The 21073-nt window shown below is 32.8% G+C and overlaps 3 protein-coding genes across 3 annotated transcripts; 1 reads left to right on the forward strand and 2 right to left on the reverse strand.

The window, feature by feature from the left end:
• Positions 1–2979: 2979 nt before the first annotated feature.
• Positions 2980–5305, reverse strand: LOC122600761 (zinc finger HIT domain-containing protein 2). Its single transcript, XM_043773519.1, has 5 exons — positions 5161–5305; positions 4960–5032; positions 4661–4820; positions 4121–4171; positions 2980–4029 (listed from the first exon to the last, which is right to left on the reverse strand). The coding sequence occupies exons 1-5, from the start codon at positions 5238–5240 to the stop codon at positions 3167–3169; spliced, it is 1227 nt and encodes a 408-aa protein (XP_043629454.1). The 5' UTR covers positions 5241–5305; the 3' UTR covers positions 2980–3166.
• A 1953-nt stretch (positions 5306–7258) lies between these two features.
• Positions 7259–10070, reverse strand: LOC122599612 (serine/threonine protein phosphatase 2A 57 kDa regulatory subunit B' kappa isoform). Its single transcript, XM_043772145.1, has 2 exons — positions 8737–10070; positions 7259–7752 (listed from the first exon to the last, which is right to left on the reverse strand). Exons 1-2 carry the CDS (start codon positions 9874–9876, stop codon positions 7411–7413), a joined length of 1482 nt encoding a protein of 493 aa, XP_043628080.1. The 5' UTR covers positions 9877–10070; the 3' UTR covers positions 7259–7410.
• Positions 10071–15359: 5289 nt separating this feature from the next.
• LOC122602027 (protein TRIGALACTOSYLDIACYLGLYCEROL 3, chloroplastic) lies at positions 15360–20114 on the forward strand. The gene is made up of 10 exons (XM_043774759.1): positions 15360–15780; positions 16217–16333; positions 16450–16545; positions 16958–17035; positions 17118–17179; positions 17259–17334; positions 17624–17731; positions 18234–18409; positions 18674–18758; positions 19650–20114. Exons 1-10 carry the CDS (start codon positions 15592–15594, stop codon positions 19686–19688), a joined length of 1026 nt encoding a protein of 341 aa, XP_043630694.1. The 5' UTR covers positions 15360–15591; the 3' UTR covers positions 19689–20114.
• The last annotated feature ends 959 nt before the right edge of the window (positions 20115–21073 follow it).

A 21073-nucleotide genomic window follows, 5' to 3' on the forward strand; every position in this document is an offset into this window, starting at 1 on the left:
CAATGTACAATTAGTGCTCGGGTAACAAAAGAAACCAATATATGTATCACACATTGAAACTCGACCGAACCAGAAATTCGTCCTGAAATCGTCATAGATTTTTAACCCGCCAACCTAATTTTCTTGGATTGGGTCCGAGTTGGGATCTTAGTTTTTTAAGTCGACCTGTAAACCTGAACATTTAAATTTAATTTACTTATTAATTAACGTCGACCTATATGACCCAAATCCAACTCATTTAACCTACAACCCCGCCAATGCACTTTACCCAAAAACAACTTAATTGACCTACCAACTCGTCAACCCACTTGACCAAAAAATCAACTCATTTGACCTAAAACAAACCCATTTGATCTGTCAACCCACATGACCCAAAAAAACAAACTCATTGTAATTAATTAGGTTAACTCTGGTCAAGTATAAATTTAGATTTTTATATTAACCAGACATTACAACAAAATAGGTTATTTGTCCACACATATTTCTTCACACTTCTAACTTCACACTTCATTAGAAGTGTGAAGAAATATGTTAATTTATTCACAATTTAAATTGTGTAGAAAAAGTTTATATTTTAAAGTGTGAATAATTTTCAAAAATCATAATTTTTACAAACTTATAAATGTATTAATAAAATGTTAACACTTAGAAGTGTGAACATTTGTCATTGATTTTTACACTTAGAAGTGTGAAAATTAATTTGTAACACCTAATTTTTTCACGCTCCTCTCGCATAAAGAAATTTACCGCTCCTCTCGTGTAAAGAAATTTAATGTTACAAATTGACTTTTTACATTTCTAAATGTGAACATATAAAAATAAGTGTGAAAAAACTTAAATTTTTAAATTTTTTTCATATTTATAAATGTGAGTTCTTTATATACCTTTTTAAGTGTGGAAAAGTGAACAAATTTTTTCACCTTTTTTAAAGGTAAATGTCGACAAATGACATATTTGTTGTAGTTAGTATTAAATTAGTATTTATTTAAATACAATCAAATTTTCCATATGTTTTAATTGGACTTTATATGAACTCTTTTTATTTCATAACTAATAAGCAACATAATTTTGGATAACATAAATTTATTATGGATGCATTTTTTTTTAACGCCAACTTGATGCACCATAATTATCCACAATTTATTTCTTAATGACTAATTGGTTTTTTAATTATGATGAATGCCTTATTTATATAATTAACTATTAAAGTTGACTTTTAATTTTAATGGTGGAGATTAATTTCTTGGTTTATTTTCAATGGTTTAGATCAAAACATTGTTTACTTTTTTCTCTTTGTAGTGGTAGCCATATATATATATATATATATATAATTTGAGATATCTCATGGTTCTTACCAAAAAATAGTTATCAAAATAAGGAAAATTATATATATATATATATATATATATATGTTGTTTCTAACTTGGTCAACGACCGGGTATAGATCTAGTTTAATATTATGCTAAATGTAAAGATACTAGTAACGTGTAATCATATTTCCCTTTTAACCAAGTAAACAGAAAATGAAAGTAATTAACTAATTATACCCATTGTTTGTTAACAAAAAAATAAAATATATAGAAGAATGCTGACCATTGTAAGAAAATGATGAGAACATTTAAAATATTTGATTATTGTTTGATTTTTCTATTAGCTAACTGATTTAATAAAGTGTTTGTAGATATAGATCAAGTCGATACATTTTTTTTTATTTATTAAGTCAAAAAACAAACAATTTTTAAATATAGATCAAGTCGATACGACTTAATGAATTAAGTAATTTTTTTTATTAAATTCATTAAATTCTAAACAAACAATAAGTATTTAAGATTGTTTAGTTATTGTATGTGGAAGGTGTAGCGTGTGTAAAGGAAAACTAGCATTGTATCTGCGCGTTGTGACGGATATTATGAACGACGGTGCCCAGGGGGCCCGGGGTGTTGGTAATGATGGACGACGACAGTGGTTATTGACAAAAATAAAGAGAGTGTGTATTGTTTTGGTATATAGAATCTAGAAAGAAATAATATTTTGTGTGTGTTGTTTTGGCAGAGAAAAAGAGAGTGAAAATATTTGTGTTTTGTCTTAAGAGAAAGGGTAAATTAGTAATTTTCCATGTCACAAAATTTTAGAACTTTCAACACCACCCCTATAATTTTTATAGGGGGGTATAGATAGTTGTAACTATGCTTAAATACATTTGGTGAGATATCTATAGTTGAATACAATTGAGGGTTTTTCGATAGTTTTGGTTTTCATTTCAGGCATAACGAGAGTAGCATAATATAAATATGTTACATTCACACTACATATTTTTTCCCAACACTTTGCCCCTTTGTGTGAATGTTACATCTAAGTTCCTCGACTAATACATCAGTAAAATTGCCCCTTAGTGTGAATGTCATCTAAGTTCCTAGACTAATACGTCAGTAAAAGTAAAGTAGACCTAACATCATCCTCCTATGTAATAATAGTCTGGAATTGAATCTTGATTGTGTTCAATATTGCATTTGGCTCTTCAGTTTGAGTTCGAATGCTGAGATCGGGTGGGTTCTTCTGAAAACTTCCTTGAAGAAAAATCTTGTTTTTCTTTAAGATCAGGACTAGGGTTTTAGCAAGGCTTGGGTTTTCGGACAAGGCTTAGGTATTGCCACTGTTTTGGTTAAGGGCTTGGGTTTTGGATTTTGTGTAATTTACGAAATTTGGGTATTTGTAAAGTCTTTAATTTGAAGAATTGGTAAATTGGTTTTGGGAAGGAGATTTGAGTTATGGAAATCTATTGGTGGTAGTGTTGATATTGGTAAAATTGTGATTTGAGGTTTGGGAGATACAACCCAATATCCCACTAAACAGATTTCTGGTTTTCATCAAGCAAATTACATGAAAATGGTCTGGCAGATACATCCCACTAAACAGATTTCTCCCTTATACAAACAACATTTCAGTGGTAAAAATGGTACTTAATGAGCTTGGAAACTGAAACGACAAACTAGTGGCTAAATCATTAGAAAGATTTCATAAACCTGCGATTAAAAACTACAAACCCTAGCAGCGAAAATCAAAAGATACAGATTCTAATGCGTGTATATACCCAGATACATTAATAAAGGAATGCACTAGTACAAGCTTTAATCCTGTAAAAATCACATAGTACCAATGTAATGACTTACGAGATCTCTTCAATAATAACCTTCCCCTTCCTTTCTGCTTTCTTATTATCTCGCCAACCACCTGTTCCATTGCCTATATATTCCATCGCTGCATTCTTCTCCGCCATCACCAACCCCGCCAATGATGACCAAGCCTCATGTGGCTGTTCATGCACCCAACACATCAAAAAGTAAACTTTCCTCTCACCCGACTTCAGTTTCCCCTTAATTTCCCTTCTCTTGATATCAAGTGTCTTCTCCATCTTCACTTCTCTCAAAGCCACACTCATCATCCTATGCAAATCACAAATACCACAAACCAAAGCATCACCTCCGAGAGATAATAGACTTGTCACATCATCAAGAACCCCCAACCCAAATTGTGACCCACCCATGTGTCTAAAGGCAGGAGAGCATGTTTGTTCTAAACAGTAAGATATGGCTTCGGATACTGTCTCGGGCTGACCACCTTGACCCAAAACAAGCGATATACTCAAAATCACACTGGCTGAACCAATGGGGTCTGATTCCCAATCTCCATTGTATAACCGAAGAGTGAAACAGTAACTATACAAGATATCCACAAGGTGAATAGCTAAAAGTGGGGATGGTTCACTTGAGGTAAGCTTGTTGACAGAAGGTAGTGCGATTTCTGGACCTGGTGGAACCTCGTGGGTATGGTCCAATGGGTCGTTTTCTTGTTTTGTTACGGGTTGAACACGTTGGGTTCCTTTTGCGCTGAGAGATATTGCTGAAGCAGCAGGCTTTAACCACCAGGGTTCCCATGGTTCAATCAATTTACTTAACTCTCCAGATGCCACGGCTCTTTGAAATTGTTTCTTTTCTTTAGTGGATAAATCTTCAAAGCTGATCTGAACTCCTATAAAGGTAAGTTGAAAAAAAAAACATTCTCAGATAGAACTGGAGAAAAGTCAGTTAGATAGTGAAAAAGAAATGACCGTAAAACATACCCGACATGATCTTTTGAACAGTCTCCTCTGATAAACCCGAATCCGACAAACCTAAAAACACAAACAACTCGGTAAAAAAAACTCTTCTATCACTGGCATGGTTTCAAGCAGGCAGATTCTACAATTACTCATATAAGAAAAGCAAAATAAAAAAAAGGACAATGCAAAAAGGAATAGCAACAACTGAATGTGGCAAAGTGGATGGGTCACTCAGGTTAGGCAAAGGGTCAAGAGTCAAGACGGGTTCAGATCAAAAAAGGATTGTTGGTTATCCATTTTTCTTGAACCCTATTAATAACTAATGTTCTCAATGTTTTACCAAAACTACATTCGCAACAATATCCAACTATTCTATTAAGATACTACTACAACATTTGGACAATTTATGCATTTGGAAAGGGTTAGTCTACTTTCAATCCATATTCAACCCATTAGCCATAAAACAAATCAGCCATTTAAAAAGTAACAATCTTTCTAAGTAGAATCCAACAATAATGTAACAAGAAAGTTACACCGATTCTCAACAGAAACAAAACTTACCATCATCGTCCACACCATCATCCTGTTCTAGTTCCTCGGAATGAAAACGTTTTAAAATGTCCAACATTTTCTGCTTTGTTTCATCACCAGATTCCAAATGTTGCATCTCCCCCATAACATTATCTCTCATAAACGATTCCGTGCATCTAAGACTATGCGACTGCAAACGGTTATCCACATATATCGTTAAAAACACAAAATTTATAATTATCCATACTATATTATCAGCTTAAAAAAATAATTCACAACATATATACTTAAAAAAAAAAATGTTATATATTTTAGTATAAAGGGCAAACCTTGTAACATGGAAGGGAGCAATAACGGGTATTACATCGGGGACATGTATATTGTGAAAATTGTTTCTGGCATCTACAAATTAAAATAAAAAAAGGGATATAAATTAACAAAGTAAAAACTAATAAGCTAATATATACACACACTTATGTAATATAGTTCTATAATATATATAGTTATATAAGGGGGTTTAAAGAACGTACACACGACAGATAATACGAGAAGGTGGATTGAGATGAGATGAATTTGATTGAGGTTCTGATGTAATTATTGAATTCGCCATAGTAAACTTTATAATCTTTTAAGAAAATTATAAGTTTTTTAAGAAACCCCCAAAACCCTGAAGAAGAAGAAGCAAGAAAGAAAAAGGTTTCTACTTTCTAGCTTATTCTTTTTGAATTTATGGTTTTTTCAATTAAACCCCCTGATACTTTGGCTCTTGTTTCACTTTGAGTTTACTTTCACTATGTGTCTATATTTGTCGACTATTATAAACTTTTGTAAACTTGAATAAGTTTATTTAAAACAACAATCATGCAATTACTATGCCAAAGTAACACATGACTTGATGACATAGAGTTTAGAAAAAGATTTATAAAATAATAACAATAACAATTTATACAATAATGCAATTAATAAACCAAAAATGAAAACATGCTTAATAGTTACTCAAATTGTAAAAAACCAATCTACCAATAAACTAAAATAGGATTGAGATGTTTTTAAAACGACACGTGGCGCGGTGGCGTGATCTTTTATCGACACGTGTCCTTTTAATTAATTTATTTATATAAATTAGTTTTTCTAATTGTATATGGATTCAATTTCCTTATTAGACTTAGAACTAAATTCTAACACTTGACTTATAGATATAAAACACATTATAATCTTATTTGATTGACCGTTTTCTTATTAATAAAATTGTTTATTTTTCTTTCTTAGTTCTTCAACTCCTATTACTTATAATAATAATATTAATAATAAGTTATTAACATTAAAACTTCAAAAATTTGAGTTTACGATTCGAAATCACAAAGCTATTTGTTGTCATTTACTATGCTTACAATTTCTGATTCTGATGTGATTGTAAAAATTTAAGATAAATCCAAAACTCTAACTAAACATATATTATATTTATCATTACTGTATATTGTAACTTAGTCTCGATCATCGGTTTATTTAACCACAATTTATTTTGATACTCACAAATCATGTATGTGGCATATTCAAATTTTATCATGATACAATTTATATAACTACCATACATCGTACGGGCATTAAGACTAGTAAATTATATAGAAGGATGTTATTGTTAATGAAAGGTTTTTTTTATCCTATTAAGAATGCCTCGAGCCCTCGGCCACAATTTAGAAGGCTAAAATTCTATCAAAAATTGAGGGTATCCGTGCAATGTGGCATCGACGATGTGATGGTAGTGACGACTGTCGGTGGTGAAGGCGTCGAGTGGCATGATGTTAGTGGCAACTGGTCGTGGTGGTGGCAACCACTGTTGGTGGTGGTGAAGGCGTGAAGTGATATTGATAATTGATGTAAAGGTAATTTATGTAAAAGCAGTGTAGATGGTTTTAGGATGAATAATATGTGAGATAAGTATTCAAAAGGGGTACTATAGGTATTTTCAATAGTAAAAATGGATAATTTTCAACAAATAGATGTGAATTTATAAGCAATGATGATGATGATGATATGAGGTGTAGAAAGAATTAAACCTTAAAAGGCGCAATTAAAAATGTCTTAGCAACAAAAATAACTCATAATAACTATGTAAAAACATCAAATATATGATGAATAAAAGATGGACAAAAGGGTAGGGCTGCCAACGAGCCAAGCTTTTATCGAGCAACTCGAGCTCGACTCGATCGAGTCGAACTATTATCGAACTCGAGCTCGAGCCCGAGCCATAAAATCAAGCTCAAAATAATTATCGAGTTGAGCTCGAGCTTTACATAGCTCGGCTCGAATACTTTTCGAGCTTTTAATATATTAGTTATTTATATGTATCTATAATACTTTAATAGTCAAGTCCCGTCGAGCTTTTAGAGTTTCGAGCTGAGCTCGAGCCATATTTATTGACATAACAAGCTAAGATCGGGCCTTTTTCGAGCTGAGCTCGAGCCATATTTTACGATACCGAGTCGAGCTCGAGCCTACATACTGAAAGCTCGTCGAGCTTTTAAGCTGAGCTCAAGCCTACCAGTTTTTCTTCGAGCCGACACCCCTACAAAAGGGTGTTAACTTTTTTTTTTGAACGGCAAAAGGGTGTTAACTTCTACTCCATGGTAACTAAAAAGATTTTCCTTGACGGAACTGATATTACATTGAATCCAAATGAAGTTACAACAGTAGGCTGCCACAGACCACCATGCCTTGAAAAAAAAGAAGGAAACACTTGACAAAAAAAAGTGCATAATTCAAAAGAAAAGTTAAATTAGTCATGGTTTTGATACAAGAACAGCAGTAGTATTCCCCGTTATCGGTTGAAGACTCGCAGCGTTCTCTAGACGGTCCCAGGCTTCCTTCCTCTTCTCTGTTGCAAAGCTCTGCTTCTCTTGTTCCTCTAAGAACCGAGCATGGCAGGCAAGGAACAGCATGTTATCCATCTCTGTGAAGATGTTTCTCACATTGAGTGTTAAGTTAAGAACCGACTGGTTCCAATGATTCTGCACATTTGTTTCAAGAGACGGGAAAATGATGGGCAAGATCACTTGTCGATTGTGCCCAATAAGATTGAAGATTTGATCATTATTCCATAAAAGCAACGCCCTTTCTGCAACCTGAAACCGTAATGATTTGTCAGTTGTGACATCTTTTATCAAATAAATTAGGCGACATTTTGGGAAACCACAAAATGTGTAGTTGTTTAACCATCATCCTTACTCTTTTGCAGCAAATAAACAACTTGTCATCGTGAAAAATTAAGCAAACATACTACTTCGCACGAACAAGATTTTTGACATTTTCATCAGAACAAAGATCCAGACTTTGATCCTCATTTCAAGAAGTCACTATGCGTTACTACCAAATTCATAGAATGATAAAGCTTGACCAATTGTAATTGACTTTTCGATGCAAACTATCCATTGTTTGTTACAAGATAACTACTATTTGCAAACCACATATAGGAGAAAGAAAAAAAAATCACATATAGATGCAATTTAACTTGGTGAACCATTGAAGATAATTGTAGGAGGCCCTATCCTGAGTCAAACAAATACTTTATTCTTATATCAGTGACCCTGACAGCATCCATAGTGCACCAAGCCCTGTACAAGAACTATAGGTGACCATTTGTCCATTTCAACTCAATTCACTCGAACAAGTTGATGGAGTACTGTTTTATCTCACGAGTAAAATATAAAAAAAAACTACAGAAACAACTAACTACCGAAAACCGGTTGAAAGTCACCCAATGCATCTTTATTGTAATAATATATATTTTATAATCAGAATTTCACACACCAACTATTTAAAAAACTAGTTAACTTTTCCAGACGAAGACGTATTGGCTTAACCCAACCTGACCACTACCAAAAAGTATCCTTTTAAATGCATACCCAACTTGTGCAAACTACACATTTTGCCACATTAACTTCAATCCTCAAGCTGCATGTCATATCAAGCAGTACAATAGTCAAGGACTCAAGGCTGCTTGCTCTTTACAAGCATTGTAAAACGAAGCTCATGGCCTTTTGATCACGAAAGAAACATCTATAAAGAGCATTGATAACCAAAATTAGATCGTTTAGAAAAGAGCATACCTGAAAATGTGAGCTGTTGATGCAGCACCCAATCCGCCAAAACAAAGGAACCATGACTCTTTGAAACTCGGACATGCTAATTCCTTCAAGAATTTCTTCAATCTCCCCCAAAAACATCACTTCCTTCTGACTATTAGTAATCGGCCAGTACTTCAACAACCCTCTAATCACCGTACTAGCTAACTTTGGATCTTTTTCAATAAACTGCGTAACACAATACGACAACTGCTGGAAATACACTCCTAAACTTTTTGGTTTGTGTAATGGAATCAAAGTTCTCCAAAGAAATATCTTGTGTTCTTCTTTCAAAGGCAATGCAAATCCAGTAATCACACTACCAAATATCTCTAACAACTCTGCGATCCCATTATGTCGTTCGGTTTCAAAAACAAACCTATAAAATATATTACTTATACTCTTCCGAATAAAAGGTCGATGCACCATGAACTTCCCATAAACTCTATGCATTATCGCCTTTAAACACTCTCGTTCTCTGGGATCTTCAGATTCAAAAAGATCAAGCATTCTCAATATGAACGAATTATTAATATACTTTTTTGCAACTTTTGCCTCAACTGAAGTCGATGTTACAAATGTAAGCAATATATCATACACAATTTGCAAATGAGGCCAAGCCGGATCAAATGACGGTTCATCATCTTCATTCTCACCACCTCTACTAGATCGATAATTCGGAGGAAATACTCGAAACAAATTAACAGCACACATTTTACTTAATGCTAAGATTGCAGGCTCAGAGAATCTAGGAGGCCCAGATGATATAAAATCAAGAAGCTCAATTAATGTCAATCTTTTAAGGTCTTTTTCAGCTACATTTTTACTAGGATCACTAAAATCGAAAACCATACAACAAAGACTTAACTTACTTATAAAAAGCGACATTTTTTCGGTTGCAGGTGCATCTTTAAATGGCAAAAGTGGCTCAATTCCTGCAATAACACTTGATGGAAACACTGCAGATGAAGTCCTTTTTGGTGCATTCAGTTTTGGTGAAACTGCACTGTTTAAACTTGCTGTTCTTTGAATTCCACCATTATTGTTTGATTCATTTAATGGGTCTTCAAAAGTTTCAGACTTGATTGATCTTTTGGGAAGCTTGTTAAGAAACTGCTTCAACATTGTCAAAAATTTGATTTTTATCAAGATTTTTGGCTTTATTTCTCAATACTCATGCAATTTTCAACTGAAAATCACTCAAATCAAAGTTTTGGCAAATTTTGAAAACAGCACATTTTTACAAACACTATGCAAAATCTACTTTAAACATGACCCATTACAAAAAAACTAGAAATCCAACATTACAATAAATGACAATTCTTGACAACAAAAAAATGTGAAAAAATGCCAATAAAGGTGTTAAAAATCACAAGATCTGGTTATAAAAAAAACAAAACCCACTAAAAAATACACTCAATACATAAAAATAAATAAAAATCAGATCTTGGAGATACCCATGTCAAGAAGTGATCAAAAAATGAGAATTTTTTTTCCTTACCAAAATGGTAAAGTTAGAGAGAGAAAAAGAGAGTGTGTGTGAAATCTTGTAGATCTTTTAGATAAAAATACAAAATTTCAATACACATGAAGCCAAAAAGCTTCAATTTTTTTACTTTTTAAATGTTTGATTAAGATCCTTTTATTGAGTTCTTTGGTGAATAACAAGTTACATTACAATGTATTCTTTTTTCTTTCACACACAAAAACACATACACAGACAGAGAAGAATGAAGAATGGGGGGAAATTGAAAAATAAAACAACAAAACAAAACCAACAATTAATTCAAAGGGCTCAAGATTCAATAAAGACAGAAGAAAAAAAAGCAGAGAAAGAGAGAGAGAGAGAGTGAACTTTTTTTTTTGGAGAAAACCAAGACAGGATTATATATTAAATAAAGATCAAATAATAAAATGAATCTAAACAACAAAAATGAGTAATGTTTTTACATCAGTAAATTTAACTTGTTAAAGAAAAAAATAAATACATATTTTTTAACTCATTCAAGAAAAAAAATAAAGATGCTTCTGTAAATTCCTGGCGAGAACATGACATTATTTATTTCAAAGTACATCTTTTATTTAATAGGCCCAAGTTTAACTAAAGTATCTGTTCGGAAAAAAAAAAATCGCTTTATACATATATCTCTAGAGTGTTACTAAACCAAACAAAACCAAGAGCTCTAATATTTTGAACAATCCTCACACAGCATGCATTGACATTGACATTAACATTGACATTGGGAGGTGAACTCTATCAATTTTTGAGAATACATTACTATATGTGTTTTACTGTGTTGTACAATACAACAATGCAAAACATATTTAGTAGTGTATCGTCAATAATAGTGGTGTACAGATCACTTTTCATTGACATTGTTGCTTTCCATTGACATTATTGAACCGTTTTTTATTTCTCCTTTCATATACACCAACATGTCGCACAAATTATACTTTTAAAAATCTTTCTTTTTTTATCTCCCTAATCCCACATATTTATGGGAAAATGTAAAATCTACTAAGTCTTTGGCACATATAATCACGAAGGGGTCAGTTTTAATGTCTTAGAAGTTACCCAATGTCTTAGACTTATCTCTCAAGGACTAGTCCCTATAAGTGGCACATCAGCAAAAAACACTCCAAGGACTAATCCCCCCAAAATACACCCAATACACTCTGTTTGGCCCATGAACAAAAGAGCCGAATACGTGGTGCGCTTCCTTTCTTCCTCACGAATGGCAGCCAAAGATTGTTGTTGTTTATCCAACACTACCTCTTTTTTACACCCAAGTCTGTCGAGTCGGGCGGCTAGGTCGGAATCTAAAGAACGAGAAACAGAGATTCGTGAAGCCTTTGACTTGGTAGGGGGTGCGTATACATATCCGGACTGAAAAGGTCATTATCACCAAGGTCCACGGGCTCGTATTGGGTCTCCTCCTCCTCCTTGTCACTATCAACAACATTAAGGATGTTTTTCCTTTTATGCAACCTTTGCCCCAGAACATCATGAGTGGATGAAGCGAAGAACTTTGACCTATCTTTCACAAGAAACCAACACTCGTACATGGTAAACTGAGTTTTGGTTTGAGTAAAGTACTTTGAATGCGCTTCCTCCATGACTTGGGCATCATTCTCACCACTGCACCGATGATAATCATAGCTTTTCCAAATTGCATTGAACCTTGAAACATTTATTTTGATCTTTCTCCACTTGCTACCAATCTGATTGGCTCTTATTTGGTTGTTGGGGAATCTTGTATTGTAATTATCAAGGATTTTCCCCCAAAAAGAATCACCTGTTTGTTATTTGTCGTGTATTGGATCCTATTAAGCATCGACCCAACATTTTGTGAGAACTTCATTTCCAACTCGGTCCAATGTGACGAGTTTCCAGCAGGTTCTTTTGGTTGTTTGACTTTTTTGGTGCGTTTGGCCATGTTTTTGACCCAACTCTCCTTTGGTTGTGTTTCAAGAATGGATTGGGGTGTGGGAGCAAATTCAGGTGTGTGGATAGACGGTGGTGTGGGAAAGGAGTATTGATCCGGTTGTTGAAAACCTGTTGCTGACGATGACCCCCCCCCCCCCTCCATGGTAGAAATTAGGGGGTTGTGGAGCGGCAAGTGAACCATAATAAGCTGCCATGAATTGATGATAACGGGTGTCATTTGGATGTAGAACGAACGATCGGGGTAGTGGTTGGCTAGGGAACGACTGATTCACATTGTTCACAACATTAAAGAAGAAGTCGTTGGCTTTTTGGCTGTTGAAGTTTAACATAATTTGTGCTTAAAATGGATTGGTGTGTGTTAATATATCTGAATAATGAAAGTGTGGTGTGTTCTAGTGCTTATGGAGGTGTATATATAGGCATTTTCAAAAACTAGTCATTAAAGGACTAAAATTGTCAAAATTTTTAACTAGATTTGGTTAAAACAACCGTTACAAGGGCCTGTTTTGCTAACTTTTGAAAATTCAAAATGTTTGTCTTCTTCCTCATTTTATAGGTGTTAAATTTGAAAAAATAAAAAAATAAAGCCTCTCCTCTCTCGTCCCTCCAGGAACGAATGCGTCGGACGAGTATCACGGACGAACCAGGGACGAGTCCCACCCAATGGTGTGGACTCGTCCCTCGAAGGCGGACGAACTCATTGGGTACTCTCTTACACCATTTACTTACAAATTGCCACACCACCGATGCAACCAGGCTTGAGCACAACATGTGTTCATTATTTTCCTTATTACCCATACACATTCCACATATCGTGTCATCAAATAAACAGTTACAAATCTGTAAATATACTTTTGGTATTTGAAGTAGTGATAACATGATATTGAAGTGTTATCAAAATCTAATAGTTAGATAGTAAATTAATATAGTTTGTAAATAAATGTCATTATATGTGTCATTGATTATTGACCATTGAGTAATCTAAGTAAATTGTTAGAATCAAGTTGACTATGCTAAAAACATTAAAACTTGATATATAACCTAGAATATAAATTATAAAAATAATGTTTTTTTTTTCTTTTTAAAAACAAGGTGTTTCATTTCACAACTAAGAAGACATTATAAATTTTTACACAAATCATAATAGAAAGATCGCCAAATGCAATTACAAAGCAAATACTAAAATACTCTTTTCAATCATTCGCGCACCTTTGATGATCGACTAGTAATCCACAACAAAAAATTAGAGTTTATCTTTTAAAATAGTTTATTGAGTCTATAACATTATGATGGTAAATCTTTTTTTTTTCCCTTTATTTTCCATAAACTCCAAGTCATTAATAATTTAATTTAATAATTTTTTCATTATCCAGTTACCTTTTAAGCTTACATGAAACAGGTACAAGTCTTAAGATAATTAACGAGAATGGTACCCGCGCAATGCGGCGTCAGTGGTGAGGAAGACAGTTTAGTAATGTCGATGATGGTATTATTCGTGGTGGAGGCGGTGTCAAGTGGTGTAGGTTGATGTAATTGTGATAGTGCAAAATTTTAAAATATAAGAACTTAAAGTGTTAATTATTAAAATAACGATTTAGAGTATAAATTATTCATTAAGGGTTAAACATAAAAGGTCAAGGACAATTCTGGTAATTCAAAGGTAGAATTATTTAAAATAAACTTTATAAGGGAATATATATAAGCTTAATTCTTTAAAAGTCTAACATTTTATTTTGACATCTCATTATTCCATTAACTTTAACTTAACAAAAAGTCATCTTTTAATGGTAAAGCTTTTTATTATTATTAAAATCATATGTATTTAAGAAAAGGTTTTTTTGTCAAAAGGTTAAGAAACCTCAACCTATTAATCAAATAAGTTTTTTAACCCAATGTATCAACCTATTTTAAAGACTTTTTTCCCCTCTCAAAATAAACGTTTCATCTATCACCATTAGAGATGCCCAAAATTTTACAATTTAACCTTATATACTCATCATTAAAGTATTATAGGATGATAAAGATTCACGTTATCAATTTTTTCATTAATATTTTTACTCCCTATATAAAACAAATTTCTTTATTCTCATTTCAACTTTCTATCTTTAAAATATTGGGTCCATTTTCAAAAGTTTTTTTTTAAAATAAACCCACATGTCTAAAATACAATTAATAAAATAATTTACAGCATCTAGCCATCTACTATTCAACTTATAAAATAATACTACACTATATCATTTTACATCAATAACCACGTCCGTGCCACCACCATTACCATCAATCGTCGTTGGCAACGCCAGATGTCTTCATTGCATGTGGATATCTGTTTAGTTCATATGTTTTTATTTTTATACATGTTATCATTTATGTGTGAAAATCATAAAAAGATGATACCAAAAGATGCCTGAACTTGAACATGCCTTTGAGCTTCGCCGATCAATCCGATATATCATTGATCAATATCAAATTATAATATATATAAAACTGGAGATCATAACAATTGTTTTTACAATGCAATCCCGGACAACATATCTATATCTATATACTTTACACTACATTATAAAGCATTAATCCCCGTCAAAATTTTTTTAACTTTTCAACTAAGTTTTTGAAAAAACCCAAAATACCCCTATTATTTGTTCAGCAATTTAAATATAGTTACCTAAAATAACTATAATACATTTAGAGGAAATTTCAGCCACTCATTTTCATTTTTTCAGCCACTCATTTTTATTTTTCTTCTCAAATCTCAACAAATCATTTTTTTTCTTCCTCCATAAATCATTTTATTCATCTAATTAATTCAAATTCTTTTATCTCAAAACCATACATCAATAAATTATAAAAATTATATGGATGTTCTTAAATTTTTATACGCTTTCATTAGAGAGGTCATTCGATATAACGGAACCCCGTATGACTAATGCATTTGACTATCACATTGTATGACCTATCACCTCTCATAACCTATCACGACCTATCACTCTACTATTGCACCGCCACAACGCAGCGTATTTTCTCTCGTCCATAGAGGCATAGATCATGATTATGATATCAAAGTATTCAACTTTTGATTGAATTTTCAACAAATAATTATCATTGACTCACATTATAAACATGGAAAAATGTTTTTTTCTTTTTAAGTTCAATAGTGCACTCACTCTAAACCACCCCCATTACCTCACCTCATTTGCATCACACTTTCTTTAGATTTCCAACAATCCTTCAACACACACACTGACACACACAATATTCAAACTTTCTATAGTCTCTATTCTATAATTCTTTTCTTTGATTTGCAGTCACACCCCATCAATTTCTCATGATTTTTAACCCCCAATTTCAATTGGGCCAAATTCAATTCCCCTCCCAATTTTCTGCATAATCAAAAAATGAATTCTTTGGTGGGTTCATTTGTGTTTCCTCTAAATTCAAGGAATGTATCTTATTTTTCATCTGGGTATTCTAAATCTACCAAAAAGATTGTTACTTTATTCAATTCCAAGAAACCTGTTTGTTGTAGTGTTGCCCCTCACAATTTAAAGCCTCCTGCTGGTGATTTTTGTTCCTCTAATTTCAATGTATGAATTTCCTATCTTTTTCTGTATCTATATATGATTATATGTATGTATAGAGATGCTTGTATGTGTGTTCCAATGTTGAGTTTACTTGTAAGTTGTTTGAAGCTTGAGTGTTATTTAAGCCAAAGTTTTTAACTTTATGATTATATAGTGAAATTATTGGTGTTTGTTGATTGTATACTATGGAATAAAGTCTTAAAAGATAGGAAAGTAACCCTTAAAGGAATTGTACTAGAAAACTTGTAGAAATATTTGGTTTGGAGGTCTTTATAGAAGTAGTCTATGTCTATCTACTCCGGGTAGAGGTAGAATATGACTGTTTGCATCCTACCTCTGCCATACTCCGCAATTTGAGGGATTGGTTATCATTGTTGTAAAAAAAATTGGAATTTAGTAATTGCAAGATGGTTACTTTTTGTTTGTTTGCATGTGGTAGGATTCTTCTGTGAATTTTTTTACTGAAGATTTGGAGGAGACGGATGTGCTTATTGAGTGCAAAGATGTTTACAAGTCATTTGGGGAGAAACACATCTTAAAAGGTGTAAATTTTAAGGTGAAGGTTATATATCTTGCATATATTTTTGTCAAACACAGCTTTATAAGATGGTAGTTGCTTATTCTTTTTAATGTTGTAATCTCTTTATGTTTGATGTTGCTTTGTGTTTAAAGATTAAGTATGGAGAAGCAGTTGGGATTATCGGGCCTTCTGGCACCGGAAAATCCACCATTTTAAAGATCATTGCCGGGCTTCTTACGCCAGATAAGGTGTTTAAATTGTCATACTTTATAGATAGATGCCCGATGGTTTTCAGTTTAGAGGTGGCAAGATGGGCTGTTTGGGTAATGGATTGTTGTCCTTTTTTCTATACAATTTTATAGTTAATAATCATTCCGTTAATTATGACTACATAAACAATGTTATTACGATACTAATCTGAATTTTGAATAATGCATTGAAATTAGTCTTTCGGCAACTTCCAGCCTGTTGACTCTTACACTTTTGACCTATTTACTTTTAGCTAAACTTAATTTATTTTATCCATTTGGCTCGTTAGAGATAGTACATAACTTGGATTACTTCATTCATTAGTAATTGGGTTGAAATTGCCACCTCTAGTTTTCATATTGCAGTATTATAAGCTTATGATTGTAAGACTCTGGTTTTGCAATTGATCAGGGGGAAGTTTACATTCGAGGACGAAGAAGACATGGACTAATAAGTGATGATAACATGTCTGGCCTTCGAATTGGCTTGGTGAGATGTCCTCAACCTATTCATAGTTTTATGTTAATTATTTGTTTTTGTTGGTATTTACAGTTTTGTTTTTTATAAGCAGGTATTTCAAAGTGCAGCACTTTTTGATTCTTTAACGGTTCGGGAAAATGTTGGTTTTCTTTTGTAAGTTCACTATACTGATGGAACTCGTTCTATAGATATTCGTGGCTATTTGTCTTAAATTCTTATCTGAATTAAATAGGTATGAGCATTCAAGAATGCCTGAGGATAAAATTAAAGAACTTGTTACCGAAACTTTGGCTGCAGTAGGATTAAAGGTGAGATAAGAGGCAACTTTTGATTTTTGTGAGTTCGTATATAGATGTTATTGATCTATTTTTGAAATGAGACTTTATCTATTTGGAAAGACCCTTTTAGTATCCACATTAATAGAAAGACTTTCTTGCTGCTTTCTGATAAAGTGGTAAAGAAAAAGTAGTGGTCCAATTTTTATGTAGCATAAGTAGATATTAGTTTATGAACTCGCTACACGGCGTATTTTGCTGTGTTATATTGATGCGTATTATTTTGGAAAATTACTGATGTGAATCTATGACTCATTGGCAGGAAGTTGAGGACCGCATGCCATCTGAGTTGTCTGGAGGGATGAAAAAAAGAGTTGCTCTAGCACGATCCATAATATATGATACAACCAAAGATGCAATAGAACCTGAGGTATATTATATATAGCTGCTCGAGGTTATTTTTTTTTTGTATGTATCCTTTTTCCCTCAAAACCTTTTCCTTGAAGTTCTTAATATGTGCCCTGAACCAACCAGCAAGGTTGACTGAAAGTCATGGAAGATATCAGAAAGAAAACTTTTTAAACATTGCTCTTTAATAAAGGCAAGAAAAGGAATATTGTTGAACCAAAAATTTTTTTTAGAGGATCAACATGGGTGAGTAGGTAAATTTGGGAGCTTATAAAGAAACGTAACGTTGCAATTTCATGGAATAACTAAGGGAAGCTCGGTCATTGTGTACCGCATATTAGCTATTTGTATTGTCTAAATCATTTTATAGAGGTGACAATTGTGACACAATAATTACACATAGTTCAGCTTGGGTTAATAATCTTTTGAAATAATGGCCCAGATAAAAAAATTATAGCTGAAAAGGAAACATGTTGAAACTTGGGGAAAATATGTTTTTAATGCTCTGCTGAAAACTTGAGCAGGTGCTTTTGTATGATGAGCCAACTGCAGGACTTGATCCAATTGCATCTACTGTAGTTGAAGATCTGATCCGGTCAGTTCATTGCAAAGGTGAAGATGCACTTGGGAAGCCTGGAAAGATTGCATCTTATGTGGTTGTAACTCACCAACATAGTACCATTAGACGAGCCGTTGACAGGTTGCCATTTGTTTGCATCATTTGCTTCCACCCCTAATTATAAATAATCCCTTTATTAAATCAAGCAGGCGTCTAAGAATAATCAGTCCCTGTACCCGTGTCAAATATAAGAGATCGAATCGAATTTTTATTTTTTTCCCAGACCATTATAACGTAAAATAAAATTATCGATTGTAGACTCGTGTAAATGAACAACTGTAATTTTTTTAAAAGTTTTTTTTGTTATAGTTTCTTCGTGTTTATTATATGCTATTGTGCTTTCAGGTTGGTGTTTTTACATGAGGGAAAGGTTGTATGGGAAGGAATGACTCATGAATTTACTTCCTCTACAAATCCAATTGTTCAGCAGGTATATATATTTTTTATCTAAGTAGTTCCCATTGAGGAGTCTTGAATTGATTATTGAAGGATCTCCCTTGTGAATAGATGGAAAATGAGAATATCCGTTTACTCCTGGTTACTACCGACTAGAGGTGGCATGATGGGATATTTGGTGGATTTGGGTAATGAATTGCAACTGGTTCATGTCAAAATGGTTTGGGTTGACCCATGTACATGGTTTGTTGACTTTATTCTCATTTTGGTCGTTTTTTGTTGACAGATGACGTGTTAAATATGATAACAAAATGCATGTTAGTGCTTTAATGATCCGACTTGATAACATCGAAATAGTAATGAGGTTGTAACCATTTAAAATGCATTTTGCTCAAATATCAGTCTTTTTGAAGCATTTACGTATTAGCTAGTTTTATGGATTTGACTCATTAGAAGTAAACCATAACCCAAATTGACCTGTTCATAAGTAAATATTTGACATCAACATTATATTGGCAGCCATTTTGGTGAAAAGGATTTATTTTGTCACTGTACATAAGGGTCCTACAAGATTTTGTCTACTCATTTCATTTTAGGCCAAATATTAGCATTAAATTCAGTTAGATTTGCTCCTAATAAGCTAGGGCAAATTTGCTAACTGACTCGAGGAGAAAGTGATTTTTCCGGAAAAATTGGTATGGTGGCCAATTTTTTAACACGTGATGGTGCATAGACCAAAGAAATATTTTCTCTTTAAAGTCACAAAAGGTAAATGTTGCATGTAAAGACTTGTGTTGGTGTCTTTTTCTCTTCTAACATGTGTTTTTTTTGGTATCAACTTAACAATTCACTAGATAGAAGATGACTAAGAATGAATACAAGAAACATTGATTCTGATATTGATAATTTGTTGTGTGGTTGTCAGTTTGCCTCCGGGAACTTGGATGGACCTATTAGGTACTAAGCCTAAATGCACATGTTATAGTAGTTATAACTGCTTCCTGATCTCTGGAATTTTACAAAATTCTGTTTGAAGAAACTCCACGGATTCCTCAAAAGGTCAGAAACTGCCAAACTGGTGCCAAAGTAGATATCCATTTGAGCCGGAATAGAGCTTTTACACATGTACCAGGAGTGACGACATTCTTTTACCTATCCATAACTGGTTTGGGATAATAAACTTTTTTGTTGTTTAGTATAGTTAGACTTAATTGTTCCGAGTTTTTTTTTTCATCTTAGTGTTATAATGCCCATACTGTCTGTAAATCTTGACCAAAGCCCATGTCATATTGCGAGCTATTAGCTGCTACATTTTCTTTTTTGCAGATGTAATGTAATAATACCAAAATAAGTCTCTAACCATCTAAATTTAAATATAATATTTTACTTATACATATGACTAACTGACTAAGTGACTGAGGAATTGAGAATTGTTTTATCCTATTTGGATTTTAATGAGGTAGTTCATGTCCTCAATCATCTTATGTGGCTTAAGAATTTGCATACAATAATAATTAACCAACTTTATCAATTAGTTGGAGATTTTGTCTCTGGAGATAAAGGTTAAAGGTTTGATCTTTATCTTCAATAAGACCGAAGATTCTTTTCTACTTTTGGTTAGACTTGGGGAACCAACTTCCCTACCTTATATAAGACTATAAGAGAAAGTTGTTTATATTCCAACCTCCTTCATACATCTTAAAGACAATATTAAGACTTAAAAGTCATGAAATCAACATTGAGTTTTATTTATTTTGTCAATAATTAAATGTGGCTAGTGTTTAGAATGAAGGTTTTAACAAATATAAACTTAACTTCCGATGCTTTAGTATTTTGAAGGTGTCTCATTAATTTTTAGATACTTTCGTATTCTAAAAGTGTAACTAATTGTTGAGTTGTATATTTATGTTAAATTAATTATAAATAATGATACTATATTTATGTTTAAAGCCTATAATTTAATTTACTTACTAGATTTTTAACTCGTGTCAAATATACGGGTTATACAACATTATCAATATAAAAATTAGTATATGGAACGAAAAAAATTCTTATACATTGAAATGTAAAAAATATACTAAAAAAAAAGAATTGGGATATTCAAATGTCAATACTAAATGCTAAATTATATCAAAGCTAGATGATGTTGTGGAGTTTTTTTATACAAACTCTTCCAGAAAAACAATATTTTAACCTTGATTACACAATTGACCGAGTTTTCATTGATGTATTGCAAAAAAATAATTTTATTTTCGTTTGTCATGGTTCTTAACAACAATAAAAGTAGCATTTGGTTCGTAGATCTTCAATGATTTCGTGTGTTGTGATTTTATTTGTTGGGTTTAGTTT

Source organism: Erigeron canadensis, chromosome 5 (genome assembly GCF_010389155.1).
Source record: "Erigeron canadensis isolate Cc75 chromosome 5, C_canadensis_v1, whole genome shotgun sequence".
Lineage (NCBI taxonomy): Eukaryota > Viridiplantae > Streptophyta > Magnoliopsida > Asterales > Asteraceae > Erigeron > Erigeron canadensis.